Source organism: Panthera onca, chromosome A3 (assembly GCF_046562875.1).
Source record: "Panthera onca isolate mPanOnc1 chromosome A3, mPanOnc1 haplotype 2, whole genome shotgun sequence".
Taxonomy (NCBI): Eukaryota; Metazoa; Chordata; class Mammalia; order Carnivora; family Felidae; genus Panthera; species Panthera onca.
This window is the reverse complement of record NC_138341.1, coordinates 26,693,260-26,714,344: the sequence shown is the minus strand read 5'-3', so window position 1 is coordinate 26,714,344 and position 21,085 is coordinate 26,693,260. Positions and strand designations below refer to the sequence as shown.

General features: G+C 38.1%; 1 protein-coding gene across 1 annotated transcript in view; it reads right to left on the bottom strand.

The window, feature by feature from the left end:
* Positions 1 to 21,085, bottom strand: part of TTC27 (tetratricopeptide repeat domain 27) — a 176,911-nt gene that overhangs the window by 72,792 nt on the left and 83,034 nt on the right. The window contains exons 11-12 of the mRNA XM_078444804.2: positions 13,634 to 13,729; positions 8,747 to 8,869 (exon numbers count right to left, since the gene is read on the bottom strand). Of these exons, the coding sequence (XP_078300930.1) occupies positions 8,747 to 8,869; positions 13,634 to 13,729 (219 nt within the window). The remainder of the gene's footprint in view (positions 1 to 8,746; positions 8,870 to 13,633; positions 13,730 to 21,085) is intronic.

The following is a 21,085-nucleotide window of genomic DNA, read 5'->3' as shown; positions in this document are numbered from 1 at the left end:
TTTCTATTAGATAAGTCAGTTCTTTCTCCTTGAGATTTTATACCTCTTCATCCTGCCAACAGCATTATCTTTCCCAAGGGCAAAGCTTGTAGGCAATATATTTTCTTTCTTCAGTTAGTCACCCTGCATTCCTCAGTCTTCTTCCTCACTCTTTCCAAAAATGCTCTATTTGCTCCTCCCTCCTCCACTTAGCCACTCGATTTATATAATTCATTGTCAAATAAAGAACTATAATAGATATGCCCAGTGAACATAAATAAAGCGCAAGGGCTTATAATATCTCTTTTGCAATATCAAAATGTGGGTGGCCAGGAATCTTCACAGAATGCAACAGCTTTGGTATTTCTGGCTATGGGTTGCTACTTCCCTACGGGAAAATATAGATGTACATTTTTACAGAATACAAGAAATCTGTCATCTAAATATCTATTAAATAGGATAAAACTGCATTCCCAAACATGAAAAGGCATATTTAAATGGGCAGCTGGCTACAATTAAGCTGGGTTGCTTGCAAGAATCTTGTCACCCACAAACCGCAAAGACCATCCCTCTACTCACACATACATACATACATTATCTAGGCTGCTGCAATAAACTATTTTATTCTGTAATTGAAAAAAACTAATTAGTATTTTTAATACAATTTTTTTTTTTTTAGAAATAATTACACACAGTGAATCTCAGTATAAAATGACATGTGGCTGAGGCTTAAGCAGAAGCTACAATTATGGCTGGACTAACGCTCCACTTCCTGATACCTGCACTGGTAATCTGCACTGCTTAGAGCAAGGGTCCCATGCTCAAATGCCCAGAGATCCTTGGCAATTATTGAGAATGAATGAAGCAGGCTGGGGAGTGAGCCCATAAAAGAAGGAATGCCAGTTAGAACAATAATGTGGGAATTTGGCCTTGTGTTTCCACATCATTTAAGAGAAGCCAAGAGAAGAAGCCTAGAAGCCTAGAAGCCTAGATGAAGCCTAGAAGAAACTACCTGAAAATGTTTAATTTTTTTCAAAATACTGTGTAAGCCAAACAAAATACTTCTCATAACAACAGATTTAGAGCATTAAACTCCCACCCTATAGTGGACATCAATTGCTCTTTTTCCTACTCAGTATCCCTTTTCTGATCTTCTGATAATAGTAACTCCTGTTCTCTGAGGGGAACCCCTTCCATATGGCTCATGTGGGGCCTACTGGAGGTCAGGGCCCATGACTTTGGCCCCTAAGTCTTTATTAGAATATCTGTGTTAGAGTCATGGAATTGACTATATTTCCCTACTGGGATTATTAAGCTTGAGCCTCCTGTGGCAATATTATCTGCCTTATCAAGAGAGCCTCAAAACCATGACGATATCACCTCAGCCCCTGGATACAGCTATTTTGCCAGGTCTACTAGAATTTTCAGTTGCATGAACCAATAAATTCCCTTTTTTGCCTAAGGTAATATATGTTGGTTCTCTTACAACCATAAGAGTCCTACCATGTCCCTAGAAAACTGTGTTGCATAATCCAGTCTACAGACTTCCAGGTATAGGAAGAAGATCTTCAAGAACACAGGTGCCTTTAGTCAGAAAGGCAGTTCAAATGCTAGTTTTACTTACAAAATGTAGGACCCTGAGCAGGTTAATATTTTGAGAGTCTGTTCTTCATGTGCACCTTACCTACAAGAACTAGATGTGAAATGTACCTAGCTTTTTGTCAGGCACACAGTAAGCCCTAAACTAATGTTTGTGCTCTTTCTCAACTCGTTTTGGAAAACCAGATTAGAAAGTAAGATGCTTGGGGTTTCCCTACTAGAAAGAAGGAAGTGAACTGGAAACAGCTTCTAGGAACATCAACATTTTCTGTAAATAATCTCATTGGTGAACTGCTTAATAGTTTCTCCAACAGTAGAAGTGCTGTTGTCAATTGTTGAGTAAGTGACTGACGTAACTGAGCCAACAGGACTGGAGGAAGCGAGGTCAAAGGAGAAGACTACTGATTATTACAAGGTTAAAGTTTTCCACGTAAGGCTAATTTCAACCAAATATCATTTTTTTATGAAAGCGTGTAGAGTCACAGGAGGAGATGCTAGAGATCTCAGAGAAAAAGTCTGTACAAGATACAAACTGAGTGGACTACTGCTGCCTTACAGGAAGGCACAGGGAGAAATATTTAGCTCTCGATACAATCGCCAAATAAAATTTGGAATTTGTACATACTTCCATCTTAGCACCTGCTATCTTAGGCTAAAGTATTCTCCTCATGTACATCTGTACTATCAAACTATAAGCTCTTTGGAGGGAAGTTCTGTCTCGTAATCATCTTTGGTATACCACTGCCAGGCACACTGTAGGTGCTCTATAAATGTTGGATGAATTTAACTAAAACTAACACTAAAGTCACAAAGGGCTCCTGGTGTTTTCTAAGCGTCTTCAGATTCTAAATAAAGACATAAAAGATTCTTCCCATTGAGAACAAAGGAAGAACTCCTTTACAGGATGTGCTCTGGCCGACATCAGTACTAAGTATGACTAAATTAGGACCTAACAACAAGTTTATTCTAGTTGACAGAGAGGTCATATAGCAGAATCTGAATTTAACAGACCCTTATAACCCAAGGAGTCACACCTAGGAAATGACTCTTGTTGGGACTAAAAATACTGAGAAATGAAACCGATGGCCTAAAAGGAGCTTCTTGTATCTGATCAAGGATATGGGTAAAAGTGAAGTTCAATCCCTGGTGAAAACGAAGATAAAACAGTTGAGGAAAATCATTCATCCTTGAGTCAGAGGAATTATCAAAACAAACTACCCCTGCTGGCTGTGATTTATGCCTTGATTTTGTGAATGAGCGAAAGGCATTAATAATTATAAAGTGTGATAAGTGTGGCCTGGCCCTCATCTGACATTACATCTGGTCATTACAGGCAGTTGTGAATCAGCAGAGCAACAACTCTAAGAAGCTCTCCTGGCAAAGAATGAAGGGGCGAAAATGAGCTTTAGACCCAGATGTGGTACTAACTATAAAGAGTATCTTTGAAGACTACAGAAATGACAGGATTAGGCCTAATGGCCAGAGGTTTATTCCAAGGGGGTGGAAAAACGTAGGCTAAGAATTTAAGGTCACACTAATAGTCAGATTTGGCCACTTGACAAAAGCCTCAGGCTTAAAAAAAAAAAAATGTGTTTGTGTGAGTGTGTGCATATAACTCAACAACTTTGGACAGAGCTTAATTCCAGTCTTTTCCCCGGCAGCAGAGAGCGAAAATGGATTCTGATTTTCACTATTCCAGAGGTGGGCTCTACAAAGGCAGGGAGAATGGCTACTGGAAAGGTGTTCTACTGTCCTTAACACGGTGACTAAGGATGACAGGGCAGAGCTAAGATAGCACCATATGGCTGGCCAGGGGTAATCCTAGCAGAAAGGCCGTTTGTGCCTAGTCTAAATTCTTGTCCTTTGAACAGCAACTGAGAGGTGAAAAGTGCAGAACGCTTCATCCCTCCCCAGTGGGTTGCTCCCAGCTAGACTTCTTCTAGGTGCGCTGGTGCCTAGTCCTGTTCAGTCTCTCACGGAGACAAGTGCTCACTAATTGCTTTTTACATTTATGTGTGTGACAACACCATGCTCTGGCTTGATTTTCTGAAGGTACTTGCCAACATAAATCCTTCAGGTCCAAGATAAGACAGAATAATTAAAAGCAGCCTTAGTTATCCAATTAGCTGTTCATGTCCTATTTTGCCTTACCAACTTACAGGGTACGTTCAGTAAGCTTGCCTATTCTTCTCATTCAAGTGGGCACAACGGCAGGTTTTGTCTTACAAATCGAACACCTAATTTTTAAGGAATTAATAACAACTCCAGCGAGAGGCACGGGGGAGAAAGGACTGAGGGCTTAAGAGAAGAGGAAGGTCTAAGCTCAGATTCCAAAAACTGCTTACTAGGACTAATCAGTAAAGTGGCAGAAACAATTCACACTTTGTATGTTTTATAAATAGTACATGACAGTGACAAATAATAATTACATGAAGTACGCAGTACGAAAGAGGCACTCAAAATATTGTGCTACATAATAACAGCATGCTCCCCCAGTGTCTAGCATCTACTAAGCAAGAATAAATTTCTTGAAGGCACCTGCTTCTATTCCTAAAGGTAAAAGATTAAAATGGGAGGAGAGAGATCTCATAATTCGTTTTTGGAGAGAGAATACATGGCAAGAGTTGGAGAGGTTTCTTTTGCCACATGTAAAGCCCAAAGGGAGTATAGTCTCTACTTGGAGATTTGTTTCAATGCAGTAACTATTCATAATGAATTGCTACAAGCCATTCATTTAGCAAATACTTTTGAGGACTCACCATGTGTCAGGCCCATGCTAGGTGTTGGGAAGACCACTGTAAATACTATAGACACAAGTCTGGTTCTTAAACAGCTTACAGTTTAGTACGTGAAGTAAACCAGGAAAGGGGAAATCAGAATAATGTTGGGTGCCATAGAAGCACACAGGAAAACACCCCCAAATCTGAGAGGGAGGTAGCAGGGAAAGCTCACTGTGGAAAGTAATCACCAAGGAGAAACCTGAAGAATATAAGTAGGAGTGAGCTGAAGGAGGACAAGTTCTAGACAGACAATAGCACATACAAAGGTCCTGAGGCGAAACAATGCTGCAAAGTCAAGAAATGACAAGTAGTTTCGTCCTGCTGGAACTTTGAACACAACCTCAATGAGCAAGTACAAAGGGGGATGAAGCAGAGATAAAAGAGGGGGACAAAGCAGTTAGCAATGTAAGCAGGAGTCAGATCACGAAGTGGTCAGTAAACCATTCATGCTAAAGAGCTCTGACTTAATCCTGGAGACAAAGGGAAGTGACTGAAGAGTGGGAGTGACCTGATCAGATTTGTTTTTTAGGAAGATCACTCTGGCTGCAGTGTGGGAAAAGAGTTTGCAGGAAATACTTTACATCATATAAAGAAACTATTTTAGAACCTTTTTTTAGAAACCTACCTCCCATCTCCCCAAAAACCCAAACCAACTGCTAAAATAGTCTCAGCTGTTTTAGAAGTAAAACATTTACTTATAACTTAAAGGAAAAGTTTTTAAGAGCCTATGGCTACAATGATCTGCAAACACAGCAAAATAAAAAATAAGGCTATGTAATCTCAGGTAAGCCTTGTTTCAAGAAAAAAAGAGAGGTCCTAATCCTTGTCATTCCACTCCCTTCCCGTCTTCTGCAGGCAGTTTATACCAACTCAGTCTTTGTCTTTCATTTAGGGATCAAATCTGCACACCAAAATAAGAATTTGTCCATAGGCTTGGGGAAACTGCTAGAAGTGTGCCAGATAACTTTAAAAAAAATAAATGCTAACAGATGAGAACCAGGTCTGATCCCAAGGTCAGGCAAAATTAATCTAAGCTATTTTGCCAATGGTCATTAAATAATGAGAATTTCTGTTAAGGAGTATCTAAATTAGAAAGTCTGAGACCCTACAATAATAGGGTGCGAGCACCAGAACACAATAATTAGAATTAGATACTTTTCCGAATTTGCCTTTTAAAAATAAATTATGCCGTTAAGCACTAAATGGAAGGATTAAAATTTCACAAACTTCTAGTTAAATCAAATGTGGTGACAACTATTGGCACACGACCAAACACGAACAGAATCTCGGCTGTTTTAGAAATAAAACATTTGCTTCCAGCTTACAGCAAAACTTTTTTAGGGTCTATGGTTAAACTGATCAGCAAATATAACATAAGAATAAAAGGTAAGGTAAGTCTTTTATGTGACAAATGAAATGCTAAATCAACTTTTAAAATAAAAAATTTGAGGGATGTTTGGCTGAAACTCACAAAAGACTTTAAGACAAAGTAAATGACCGTGCATTCCTAGAAAAAAGACACACATTTTCTAGAGTAACCAGAAACATGAGAATTCATCATGAACATAAGACAATGCTTACAAGGTCATGTGCCAATTAAAAAATATATTAATACTACAATTACTTTGGGGGACAGAGTCAAATCCTTTCTCTGAAAGGGATGGATTCCTTAGTTTTTTTCTTCTGCTCTGAGAGAGTCTCTGCTTTCCACACTTTTTAAAAATATTTACATAAATTTCAAAATATATTTACATATATTTACATATATTTCAAAATATACCTGGGTGCTTGTGATTCAACAACTTAATTATCAACTTAATTCAACTTAATTCAACTTAATTATCTCAAAAATCACTATTTCAAAAACTACCCTAATTTTACATACAGTTTATTTATTCATTCTTTTTCTTTTAATTTTTTTAATGTTTATTTTTGAGAGAGAGAGAGAGAGAGAGAGACTGAGAGAGAGAGAGAGAGAGAGAGAGAGATTGGGGAGGGTCAGAGACAGAGGGAGACACCGAATCTGAAGCAGGCTCCAGGCTCTGAGCTGTCAGCACAGAGCCTGATGCGGGGCTCGAACCCACGAACTATGATATCACGACCTGAGCTGAAGTCGGACACTTAACCAACTGAGCCACCCAGGGGCCCCTAGTTTGTTTATTTCTTTACTGGCCAACGGAAGAGACTACCACAGTGAAGAACACAACGGGAAGTGCATCAGACTGGGAGGCGGATACTCATCCATCCATCGACTCCTTTGTTAAATACCTGAGCACTGCTTTAAGTGGCAGCTTATAGATATTTAAACCCTCGAAGAAACATACTATATTTCATTAAATCTGGGATACTACCAATCATAAAACTCTTAACTAATAAAAAAATGCTTTCAATCACATGATGACATAATGCCTTGAAGGAATCACATCAGCCTCTCATTGTTCTGATACTTTTATAAAATAAATCATTCAGAAAAATTTGGCAATTCTTCCTGCCTTCCATACATTGCCTGACATTTTAAATGACAACTTTTTTCACACATCTCCATACAAAACATAGTTTCATTTACTTAGGGGTGTCATCCTTTCCTGGCTCCCATAAAGCACTTAGTTGTTATTTTTAAAGAAAAGTAAATGAAACTGTGGTGATTTCTCTAAAGGCAACAGTTTACTTCACAACTACCAAACTTAACATCTCTCTACTTTGCTTCTGTCCTTTTCTGTGTGTTCAATAACTTTTTTGTTTCAAGGCCAAATCATAATAAAATCTTTTTGAAGATATTCTAAATGGCGATTAAATCCACCCTATGTAGCAATGACAACAGGTACATAACACTATTGAAACGATGACACATTGAAATGATGACACTAAATATAGCTGTGACTAAGTCTGGACAAGCACAGACAAGCTGACCAGATGGCCACTTGACAGCCAGCAATTGGAAGATGCCATCAAGTGTCAGATACAGCCAGAGATGTTAAAATGTGAGGGAAAAAAAAAAAAAAAGTGTCTTAGAACAGAGCAGTAATAGCAGCCAACACTCACATATCCCTGTAAGGAAAGGACCATTCATTCTATGTCTTTACATAGATTACATCATGAAAACCTGTAGCGTAGGTTGATTAAGTCCCACTAGGTGAGGACACTGAGGCATGGGGAGGGGGGCGGGCATGGGTAACTCGCCCAATAGCACAAGGCGAGCACGTGGCAAGACTAGCGCTTAATTCGCACAGCCTGGGCCTAGAGGCTCTGCTTCTAACCACCGCGCCAGGGGGGCTCTCAAGCTAACAATCAATAACCAGCTTTGTGACCTGAGGCAAATCACTAGAGACTCCTTTCCATTTCAAAAAGGAGGGAATTGGAACGGATGATTATGGAGTTCTTTCCTGGGATGAAAATATTAAAATTCTATAATCTTCTACAATAAAATTTTATTTCCATGCTGGTTTCTCCTTACGCCAGTACAACTCAGACCTACCTTCACTGCCATTGGTGATTAGTGAAGGGAGTGTAACTTTTACTACTAGTCTAAAATAAGACATGCTTAGGAAGGTATTTAAGAAACAGACACACGTGTACTTGTGCCATTACTTCTTTTTTTCAGGGTGATGGCAAAAGGTTGGCTGTAGAAGTAAATGAACCGATGTGTGGGTTGTACTCTGTTGTGGACTGTACTTATGATAGAAATGTAGTCATTTAAAAGTTTAATCCAAAATTAACGTATGACTTCAATGTGTCAGTTTCAACAGATACTCCCAACGCAGAGCTCCTTGTTCTTTTAAAAATTCTCTTCATTTATGAGGGGAAAAAACAATAAATAACAGATATGAACACTGCAACATTTTCCCTCTTTGGCCAATTTAAGGGTGGTATTAAATGTGCGTGACACACTTAACAATTCTTCTGCCCCAAGGAGGGCGGGAGGCCACACCCTTCGGATCTTCTATAGGCCAAGCCAGCTGCTCTCCCTCCCAGGTACTTTCCTTCAGCCCCACAAACTCTGATCACCAGGCAGCCCAGTGATGCTTAAATAATTCCTAATATTTCACTTTGAAATTGTCCTCAGGAGGAGAGTTAGTAAAGGAAAGAGACCAAACTGCAGAGTCTTTAATGCTTTCATTATTCATTCTTAAACACACATCGTATCAATTTTGGCCTGCTCTTCTCTTTCACATATACACACACATGCATACACATAAAATTATGTGCCCCAACAAAAACGAGAGGAAACATTAAAAAGATTTCTGGGGGAAAAGTGAGAAAAAGAAAAAAAAAAAAAAGAATGTAACTCAAGTACTAGCAAAAGTGGGCTTAGAGAAACAAAGCAAAGCAAGAAAGAAGCCCCCAAACGGAAGGCTCTCGTGAGTGTACGCCATGTTCCTTTGACATACCTTTCCGTGCTGCCCGGCTCTCTCATAACAAATGACAACATCTTCCCACATCTCTAGCTTCTCAAATATCTGAAGGGCTGAACTTGTGCATCCCAACTCAAAGAGAAGACTTGCAAGTTGGCGCTGTAAGAATCAAGTTAAAATAATGAACATTTCTTTATGTAAAGAGACTCCCATTTGACTTGCACATGTATCCAATCTGCCATTTTAAGGGTCCACTTACTGTAATAAACACACCATTTCTACAATTTGACCTCTACTAATTAGAAATTTACAATGATTTAATACTTGCCTCTACTGTAGCAAGGGGGTAAGAAATTAAAAAACAGTACAGAAACTTTCAAAATACTCAATATATCAATTTTTCCCAAGAACTCAGAATAATTTAGAAAGCAAAATCAGTATTTCCTTCTCGCCTAGAGATTTTGTTACAATCTGATTTGTAAAGCTGAGATCCAAGAAATCAAGGTTTAAAAACTCTAGTTCAGAATGGCTGGTATCAAAAAGATAACTGTTGGCAGGGACGTGGAGAAAAGGGAATCCTCATGTACTGTTGGTGGGAATGTAAACTGGTGCAGCCACCATGGAAAACAGTATGGTGGTGCCTCAAAAAATTAAAAATAGAACTACCCTATGATCCAGCAATTCTATTTCTGGGCATTTATCCAAAGAAAATGAAAATATTAACTTGAAAGAATATCTCCACCCCCATGTTCATTATAGCATTATTTACAATAACTGAGACATAGAAGCAGCCCAAGTGTTCATCAAGGGATGAATGGGTAAAAGAAATTGTAGTGTACATGTACGTGTACACACACACACACACACACACACACACACACACACACAGAGAGAGGAATATTATTCAGCCATAAAAAAGAATGCTATCTTGCCATCTGTGACACCATGGATGGACCTGGTGGGCATTATGCTAAATAAGTCAGAGAAAAATAAATAGAGCATGATCTCATTTTTCTTTTAATTTTTTTAACATTTATTTATTATTGAGAGACACAGAGCATGAGCAGAGGAGGGGTACAGAGAGGGGGAGACACAGAATCCGAAGCAGGCTCCAGGCTCCGAGCTATCAGCACAGAGTCCGATGCGGGGCTCGAACTCACAAACTGTGAGATCGTGACCTGAGCCGAAGTCAGTCACCACCTAACCAACTGAGCAACCCAGGCGCCCCAACATGATCTCATTTATAAGAAGAATCTAAAAAAAATTCACAGAAACAGAACAGACTGGTGGCTGTCAGAAGTGGTGGGTGAGGATGGGGGAAATGGATGAAGGTGGTCAAAAAATACAAACTTCCAGTTAGAAGTTAGTTCTGAGGAGGTAATGTACAGCATGCTGCTACAGTTAACAACACTGTAGTGTATGTTTGAAAGCTGCTAAGAAAATAGCTCTTAAAAAGTTCTCATCACAAGAAAAAAAATGTGTAACTATGTGAGGGGATGGATGTTAACTAAACTCAATGTGGTGACCATTTCACAATATATAGACATATCATTATGTTGTATACCTAAAACTAATGCAACGTTTTATGTCAATTATATCTTAAAGTGGAAAAAAATGAAATTGAACTCAAACAAATAATAAAAACTAAGCAGTCGATATAAATGACATAAATCTATGCACTAGCATTTGTGTACTTCATTCATGAAAGCATCTCTGGGTCTTTTTCATTCAGGTCTACTTAGATTTATTTTAAGCACATTCTAAAAAACTTACTTTATTTCCCAGCCCTTGGCAGATGAAAAGGGGGCAAGTTGTGGCAAGGTCAGTGAAGGTTAAACATATCAAAAGATAAACATATTGTGGTTTATAAATAGTTCATCCTCCAAGAACAGGAAAAATATTAGAAAGGTTTAAAAAGTGCCTGGCTGGCTGAGTCAGTAGAGCATGCAACTCTTGATTTCAGGGTCGTTAGTTCAAGCCCCACGTTGGGCATAGAGCTTACTTAAAAAAAAAAAAAAAAAAAAAAAAAAAAAGTAGGTGAGTTTCGTGAATACCATATGGTTTCATATTAGTGAGAACTGTGTTCTTTTCTCTTCAATACAACTTTAGTATTCTTTCAAAATTCAATACGTATTTAAGAGTTAAGAAGCCAAAGGATATGGAAAATCTGGGTTGACAAAATTAGAAAGTAAAATGAAATATACCTGAAACTTATAAGCTAATATATTAACAAAATAAATAAAGGGAATGTTCTAATTCTTCCTTATGCCATGAATTTTGGAGAATTTGGCTATTTAATATATTTGGACATTTTATAAAGTTGAACATAATATGTGGGTGCTGGAATAAATCTTTGTGCTCATGTAGTAAGCAGTTTAATCTCATTATAATGGATGAGGAAAGTTATGGCATCTAAATTGTTATGGCTAGCTAGTGACAGAATAAAGACAGTTTCTTTTTACAATAAACTATGCTATTATTTTTTGATCTTTACTCCCTATAATTATAGAAAGAAAAAAAATATTTAATCTGTTAATGAAAGAGGATGTTTATCTAAAGATAAAGTAAAGATCCTAAAATCCACAGCTTCCTAAGCAGATAAAATAAACATTTCATCTAAATTCTATTTGAACAGTACTTAATTTTCCTAATGCTTCTGTTAGGAAACAGATTGAAAGCTATATCCTCAACATACATGTTTTGTCATAATAATGGCTCAGAATCTGAAATATTTATCCACCACAAACCACACAGTACAAAGCACTTAACAAATTTCACAGATCAGGGTCAAAAACATGCCAAAAAGTTCCAGCTGTTAACACCTTCTTGCTAAAGAAGGTATTCCTTTTAGGGTAATATAACAAAGCTCTTTATTTTCCCATTATATTGAGACGCCTTCAACAGACAAAGTGAATTCCAATGTGTAATAAATTCCCTAGTTTACCCTGTGCTTGTATGACATAATCAGGCACCTGCTGGCTCAATCATTAAGTATCTGACTTCGGCTCGGGTCATGATCTCACAGTTCGTGAGTTCGAGACCCACATCAGGAGAACTTGAAACCCACTTCGAGTGAACACAAGCTCCACTTCGGGTAAAAACACAAGCCCTGGGTGGAGCCCTGCTTCTCTCTCCCCCTCTCTCCCCCTCTCTCCTCCTCTCTCTCTCTCTCTCTCTCACTCGCTCTCGCTCTTGCTCTCGCTCTCTCTACCCCTCGCTCACTTGCGCCCTCTCTCTCTCAAAAAAAAAAAAAAAAAAAAAATGACACACTCCAAAAAATCTAATGGGGATTCAGAGTCACTGAATGGTGGGTTGGCATTTATAATTCTAAATCACCACCTATGTGCATAATCCATGACAGAGAGGACAGAAAGCTAGCTAAAATGACAATACTTACTAACTTCTCAGTGCCATAGCTTCCTCATCTATAAAATGAGAATATTTCACAAAATTGTTCCAATAAAATATTATAATGCGTGCAAAATGTAGAACAAAATGCATGCTGATATCATACTAAGTAAGCAGTAAAAGCTGGTTTTAATTACACCTTTCCAATAAGGAAAGGAGGGAAACCAGACTAAAACTGGGAAATGAGAGATCTACTTTCTGAACAGCTGTGTGATCCACATTGGAAAATAATAGTCAACTGGACGGGGCCTCAGTTTGGGCGTCTTTGTAATATTAAGAAACTGGACCAGGTACCTAGGTTGTCTTCAGTGCTAAAAATTTTACAAAATAGGGGAACCACACCATAGCCAGGAGAACCATGAGGCAAAGTCCTGAATCTCAATCCCAATCTGGAGCTCTAGGAGCTATGCTAGGTATTTTCATATCTCAGAACAAGGAAAGTAGTCAAGGGTATCTCACAATATAGAGCAAGAAACAAATGCTTTAAGTTGCTTTGGTAAACAACTTGGTTAAAGGTTCATTATCTGGTAAAAGGTCCTAAAGGGCTTTTATTTTATAATTTTTAATGTTTATTTATTTTTGAGAGAGACAGAGAGTGCATGTGATTAGGGAGAGGGGGAAAGAGGATCTGAAGTGGGCTCTGTGCTGATGGCAGACAGTTCAACACAGGGCTAGAACTCACAAACCACGAGATCATGACCTGAGCCGAAGTCAGACACTTAACCAACTGAGCACCCAGGCACCCTCAAAAAGGCTTTTAAATATAAAAAGTTACTTTGGGGGCGCCTGGGTGGCTTGGTCGGTTAAGCGTCCGACTTAGGCTCAGGTCATGATCTCACAGCCCGTGAGTTCGAGCCCCGCGTCGGGCTCTGTGCTGACCACTCAGAGCCTGCAGCCTGTTTCGGATTCTGTGTCTCCCTCTCTCTGCCCCTCCCCTGTTCATGCTCTGTCTCTCTCTGTCTCAAAAATAAATAAACGTTAAAAAAAAAATTTTTTTTTTTAAAAGTTACTTTGAAAATGAAAGCTTCTGTGGTTCTTCCACTACTTAATTTCAAGAATTCTATTTAATCTAGTTCTAAATTCTTTTAAAAATGTTTTAAAAGTTTAAGGGGCGCCTGGGTGGCTCAGTTGGTTAAGTGGCCAACTTCGGCTCAGGTCATGATCTCGTAGTCCGTGAGTTCGAGCCCCACGTCGGGCTCTGTGCTGACCGCTCAGAGCCTGGAGCCTGTTTCAGATTCTGTGTCTCCCTCTCTCTGACCCTCCCCTGTTCATGCTCTGTCTCTCCCTGTCTCAAAAATAAATAAAACGTTAAAAAAAAAAAACTTAGAAGTTTAATATCACTTTAACCAAAAGAGCAATGTGAAGTAATCGGCAATCCCCAGCTAGATACTTTTATTCTTCTCACTGAAATATTTGCAAACTCAAACATAAACTGAAAATCATTCTTTGCTAATGCATTTATCTTTCAAATGCAAAGTATTTTCCATACCCAATGACAAACAGCAACAAAAATACCTGAATGGCCCAATGAGGGGGTACTTGACAGCAATAGAAAATCTTCAGACGTTCCAATACAGATGTAGTCTTATCTTCAAACTGGTCTGCAAGAGCCTTAAGAAAATGTATCATAATCAGAATCTATATGTGTAATAATGTTTTAATACAAATGAGATTCTCACTGTAAAAGTCATACAAATGGACATATAAACAACAAAGAACATGAGTCACTTTGATAAGGTGATGAAATATGTAAATTTTTTCTTGAATTTCTTCAAATGTTTAAAAAACTTTAAAATTAGGGGCGCCTGAGTGGCTCAGTCAGTTAAGCGTCCGACCTCACCTCAGGTCATAATTTCACCGCTCGTTGAGTTCGAGACCCATGTTGGGCTCTGTGCTCACAGCTCAGAGCCTGGAGCCTGCTTCCAGTTCTGTGTCTCCCTCTCTCTGCCCCTCCCCCACTCACACTGTCTCTTTCTCTCAAAAATAAAGTTAAAAAAAATTTTTTTAAATAAAAAACTTTAAAATTAACCAACATTTACCTGAACATGTACATTAAAAAGTTTAAAACTAAGATTTCCTATAATGATTCTTTCAGAGAACTAGTATTAATTCATCAGGTTTTTACCTTTTCTATGAAAAAGTGTTTTTTGGTTTTTTTTAAGTTTATTTATTTGAGAGAGACAGAGATAGTGTGAGCAGGGGAGGGGCAGAGTGAGAGGGAGAGAGAGAATCACAAGCAGGCTCTACACTGTCAGCACAGAGCCGGATGCAAGGCTCAAACTCATGAAACTGAGATCATGACCTGGGTCGAAATCAAGAGTCGGACACTTAACAGACTGAGCCCCCCAAGCACCGCAGACAAAGCGTTCTTTAATGTATCTATTTCACAACTATGATTCACTTTGACAATGGCATTTGCTAATATAAATCAGAGAAAAATTGGGGCGCCTGGGTGGCTCAGTCGGTTGGGCGTCTGACTTCAGCTCAGGTCATGATCTTGCAGTCTGTGACTTCGAGCTCCGCGTCGGGCTCTGTGCTGACAGCTCAGAGCCTGGAGCCTGCTTCGGATTCTGTGTCTCCCTCTCTCTTTGCCCCTCTCCTGCTCATGCTCTGTCTCTGTCTCTGTCTCTCTCTCTCTGTCAAAAATAAATAAACATTAAAAAAAAATTTAAATCAGAAAAAAATTATATGAAGAACTTCATTCTGGACTATTTTCTCAGGAATAAAGTGAAAGCAAAAGGTGGGTCTATTTGGTCACAGTGAGTGAGTTTTCTTACTCTTCAGCAACAGATCTATAAGGCAAGACATTCACTCAGGCAAGACCATCCTTAAGGTATAGTGGACAGCTGCAAGCTCCATTATATTGAAGAATCCCTCTGCTGTACCGAAATACCACTGAACTCCCAGAAGCTACATCAAGAAGCAGACCATTAAGACCAAGATGGCTGACTCTGCGAAAAGGTACCAGGGCCAACTGCAAAGTCACAGGCTGGCACCATCCAGTGGTCAAATGATCAGTCTTCGAAAGAGCTCACATATTCAGCATCAAAGTGAATGCAGCCATACTCTGGAGTTCCTAAGCAAATACATGCATAATGGACCCATTACCACAATCATCTTCACCTGCCTCTTAATATGTCATTCAATTTATTGTAAGTATACATACTTTTCTGACATATACTTAGATCTTCTCTCAACTATGAATTATCATGACCTATACTACATAATGCAGTACTCTAATTTGGTTTTGTTTGTTTGTTTGTTTTGCCAGTTGACTAGTTTTCACAGGCCTATCCTATGAGGATTAGGCAGTAACCCATAGGTCAATGTTAATTTTCTGATTTCAATGTACATATTGTGGTCAATGTAGGAGAACGTCTTAGTATTTGAGGATGATGAAGTACCATGTTGGCAACTTACTTTCAAATTCTTCAGGATACAAAAAATAGTTGTACTGTACTTGCAACTTGTCTGTAATTTGAAATTATTTCAAATTTTTATGAAATTAATTTTTACAATTGAAAATCTCAAAAAACGTACGAGATCTCAAGTCTAAACTTCCTCAAAAGAAAGAAAACGAGAATCTAACATACCCCAGAGTACAAACCCAAGACAAGGAGATCAGTTTCTAAGCAGGAAAACTCTTAAATTGGGGGTTCTCTGTATTTTACTAGGAGGGAGATACATATGTTAGCCTAAGAATGTCCTGTAGAATGAGAAAATACTCATTACATCACTTCTTTGACAATCCAAGATGTTATTCAATCAAGTCCATCAGAACAAACTGAGACATAACCAGACTCTTAAACCATCTTGGTCAAAATATTTTTAAAGCTTTCTGGCCTTACTTCAGAGAAACTTAATAGCAAAAAGGTTGCATGCTTCTGCCCAAAGCTGTTTAGTCGTAAGAGGAAGAGAAGAAAAACTTCTAGCTGAATACATATGGTTACAATACATAAATAAAAGTTTCGCTGAATTAATTCATCAAAAGGGGGCAAATTTTCCTTTTATCAATTCTTTTTCTTTCTTTAGAAAGAAAAAAATAACTAATGCTTATTATAATAATAAAAGCCAAAATCAACACATAACACCTACTTTTATACAGTTCTAACTACATGCAAAACACTTTATTTTCAAAAAAAACCCTCATGTTGCTTGCCTTAGGTACTTCATCTTGCTAAAATATATCAAAATGCTCAGTAAAAACCTCTTGATTAATGATCAGATTTATTACGTATTTCAGATACTCTCAGATACCTTTAGATGATCTCAGAGTATTTAAGCATCTCTGATATTCTCAGATACTCTCCAAAATCATAGGAGACAGATCAGAAAACCAACACTTATTTGAGCTGGATCCCATGAATAAGCCCCTGTAGAAGTATAGTCATGCTTAAAAAGAGCTTGATTAGGCCATAAGTATGATACTGATTAAAAACAGAATTCTAACCTACTTTCACTCCTACACAGAATACACTTCTGCCTACTTTAAGCATGATGGCCTCCTAAATAAGATTTACCCACCCATAAAACTAAAAACATTAAATTAATATACAAATGAAAGGGATGATGGTATACTGTTATTTGCCTATTTCCTCTACTGAATTGAAAGAACTCTTTTTTATTTACTAATTCACTATACATACAGGGACATATTTACAGTACATCTCTAGATTTTTCAGAGCAAGATTTTTTTAGCAACTCATTCTGAAATAATTCCACTCTATTCAAACAACTGGAATCATTTATAGGCATGGTAAATAATTCTATTATATATAAATAAACTCAAGTGTTTTATAGGAAAAACAGTGCTGGAAGGTGTAAGTGACCTGGATTCTGTTCTAGGTTTATCTCCAACAAGCAAGTCGTTAAACCATAATGGTACTCATCTATGAAATGATGTCTGCACTTCCAACATTCAGTGGGTACAGGGCTTTATCAAAAGAGTATTTTGATCCATTTGAGGAGGTTTGCACCATCAACTGAACACAAGATTTGTTAGCGGTAAATCAAACATCCAGATAGTTTGGAAGACAACGTAGGACATTCAGTACTAGAACAGGAGTGAATGAAATTGGGGCCTCAATCAATACTGTGTATATCTATGTGCATGAACACGGACACAAACAATGCATTCTGTGCAAAACTGGAACTTTGCAAGCTTACACGTACTCCCAGAAATGTAGGTAAGTAGTCTCTACAGCAGTGTCTTACCTTTGCACCAATTTCTCTTTCCGGTTTCTAAGTTTCATGAATTTCACACCTGAAAGTCATGGGCTCTTGATTATAAGTTAAAACTGACATGAGGAGGTGGTCTTTAAGGAAAGATGATAATGCCAAAAACGGAGAGAGAGAAAGACAAGCATATATATCCTAAACCCACCATTAAGAACTGAATCATTGAGAAATGAAAGCAAGACAGAGCATAGTCCAGGATGGTGACAGAAGAGAGTGAGGAATAGTCTAGGGCTTGGTCCACAGGTGGGGAAAGAGCCAACTCACAGAAAATCCAGGCATGACTGCTGGGACACACCAACAATAATTTTGTGATGTATACACATTATGATATGAGACTGTTATCAAATGTTAAGGCTCCCTTTAAATGTCATTTTCTCCCCAAACACCACCTCAAAGCATTTATACTTTGAGCATCCTTTGAGAAAATGTACTTGGGCATACGGATTCCCTAACCTCATGCAAAAACCACTCTCAAACCTTCCAGGAACCTTAGTACCACAGATCAGAAGATATTTCTATGTAACAGGGAATAAAAGAATAAAACCACAGAAAGCAACAATGTGCCTTGTCTTTTCAGTGTTCTGTTTTCAGTAGAAAAAGAACTTCCACCAAAAAAAAAAAAAAAATAGGGAAGATGAAGCCTACATTTTAAAATTAGCACATGGAGAATGATTTAGTATAGAAGGACAATTCTGTACAAAGTCTGGTATGATTTAGACTTTATTTATGTGCTCATATCTAAAAGTATGGCACACATATCTTCAAAAGAACAGAGCTAGTCCCTAAGGACCTACCCTCCCACTGAAGGCTATTCATTCTTGCTAGCATGATATCAAAGTGTTTATCATCTTTCTGAAGAGCCAAGCAGAAATTAGCTGATAATCTAAAAGGTATGATTGATCATATGCCAAATCACCTTGCTTTGTTGTACAATCTCTGTACATATGTGTGTGTAAAAAGGAGGGTTGGATTTATTATTAAAAGATGTACTTAATCAAATATATCCAACAGTTGGGCTGAATAGCTTCCTCTGACAGGAGTCTGCAGTCATTCAGCTATGATTTACAAATAGAGTAGTCAAGCTAACTACTGCCTCAAACCCCCAAGTCCAAGAGAACTTCCAATAGGATCAAGGGGAATGAGAATTAAAACCTATTACAAATACTCTGTATTAACACCTTTAAACCTATCGTTAGCCCAATTTTAGCTCGTGTATAGGAAACTGTAACTCAGAGAGATAAAAATGAGTCGCCCAAAGTCATAAAGTCATAAAATAAATAAGCCTGCTTGATTCCAAAGACCAAGTTGATAGCTTCATTAAAACCTCACCTTATAACTAAGTGGGCAATTACCAGGGCTGTGAAAACAAAAAGCACCTTCTCACTGGAAAAATATTCAGAACTCCATAATTGGTTTTTTTCCCCACCTGAATCCCATAACATGGGAGTCAGGGCGTGGCCTGGTCAAGAACTTCAATTATTGCTTCTTGTTCCAGACACAGAAAAGACTTCAGTGTGTGGGATGATAGAAACTGGGTCTACTAATGGGGACTGGGAGAACGTGGATGCCTTTATTTATGATTCCAGAGCAAATAGATGAACATAAAAGGTAGTCCTCAAGGAAGCACTGCCCTTTGTCATACCTTAGGTCAATAGTCTTAAACTATTTGGTTTCAGGACAACTCTAAACTCTTATAAATTGTTAGGGACTTCAAAGAGCTTTTGTTTGTATGGGCTATAATCTATCAATAGTTATCATATTAAAAATTAAAACTGAGAAAAATTTAAATACTCATTAATCCATTTTAAAATAAAGTAATAGGGGCGTCTGGGTGGCTCAGTTGGTTAAGCGTCCAACTTTGGCTCAGGTCATGATCTAATGATTTGTGAGTTCAAGGCCTGCACTGAACTCTCTGCTATCAGCACAGAACCTGCTTTGGATCCTCTGTCTCTCTTTCTCTCTGTCCTGCCCCAGCTCGTGCTCTCTTTCTCTCTCAAAAATAAATAAGCATTACAAATTTTTTTAACAAAAAATAAAATAATAGATGCATTATATTAACATAAATAACATGTCTTTAGGAAAAACAACTTTAAGTCTTGAAAAGATTGGCAATGTCTTACATTTTTGGACATCTCTTTAATGTCTTGCTTAATAGATGACATCTAAAAATCTCAAACCTGCTTCTCTAGTCAATTTATTGCAATAAGGTATTTTGATTGAAGTTTAGGAAGAAAATTTGGCCTCATACAGCTATGTGGTTGGAAAAGGGAAGAGTGATATTAACACCTTTTTCAGTTAATTGTAGAGATTATTCTTTGATATTACACCAAAATTCAACATGTAGTAGCTTCTCAGCATTACCTGCAATGTGGAATTTGAAATCTTATCAATGAACTTTTGTTACAGCAAAATACACTGGTAAAAAAAACAAATAAACATACAAAAACACTCATTGATCTAACTTAAAGCTTGAATGGATCTTTTACAGAGGCTTGATTTTTTTACCATTTGTATTAGTCATTTGGAAAATGTACACATCTTCCACATGTGACGTATTTCACATAATATTAAAAAATATATATACCTTAGTATCACCAACAATCTCCTCAGAAAACTCTGATCCCAATACCTGAAACACTGGGAAACTGTCAAGTTCACAGGGACAGATCCAAGTTTCCCAAAACTCTCATCTTTAAAAGCTCAAGATTTTATCACTAGTAACAAATTACTGTCAATTTCTCTCCTTGAAGTGATGAGCTCACTTCATTGCTTTTTTGAGAAAATTTCTGCCAAATAACTAAGTTTGAACACCCCAACGGTATCGGTAGTTCTTTCAAGTAAAAATCATGTTCCATGGGCAAAACAGCTAGTTCAGCTTTTTCCTGAGACAACCACGGTATGTTAGCACAGAGCGTAAGTGTTTCCTCGTACACCCCATTTCATCACAGAGAATATTCCAAAAGACACCGTCAAGGGTAAAGACTTAATAAAATAACATTGGGAGCTCAGGCGGCTCAGCTGGTTGAGCGTCTGACTCTTGATTTTGGCTCAGGTCATGATCTCACAGTCGTGGGATCGAGCCCTGAGTCGGGATCTGTGCTGATCGCAGAGCCTGTTTGGGATATTCTCATGCCCTGTCTGTCTGTCTGTCTCTCTCTCCCTCCCTCCCTCTCTCTCTCAAAATAAACACAGTTTAATAAATAAATAAATAAATAAATAAATAAATAAGATAATATTTATTGCTTTATCAAAGGCATTCATAAATAAAACTTTTTTTTTTTTTTGGAAACCGAATGCATGGCAGTGAAGCATAGGATGACTACCAACACAGGTTTGCTGCCTCCCACCTTGATTCAGGTGAAGGAGCCAGCAGTCTGCCACCCCCACTGCCTCTTCTGACCCAATGTATGAACAGAGTGCAAAGGCAAATAACACCCCAGTATTATTATTACAGAGATTATTTTAACCTGTAGATATACTGAAATGGTCTGGGGACCCCCAGGGTTCCACAAATCACCCTTTGAGAACTGCTGCCTTAGAATTAGCAGATACACTATCTCTAATGCCTTCCCCACACCCACCCACCTCGAACTTTCTCCCCAAACTTCTCCTTGCTTAGTGTTTAAGGAAATACTTAGAAATTCTTTTTTAACCTCTTGTCTTGAAAAATTAGGAATGAGGGGTGCCTGTGCTGTCAGTTCAGAGCCAGGAGCCTGCTTCAGATTCTGA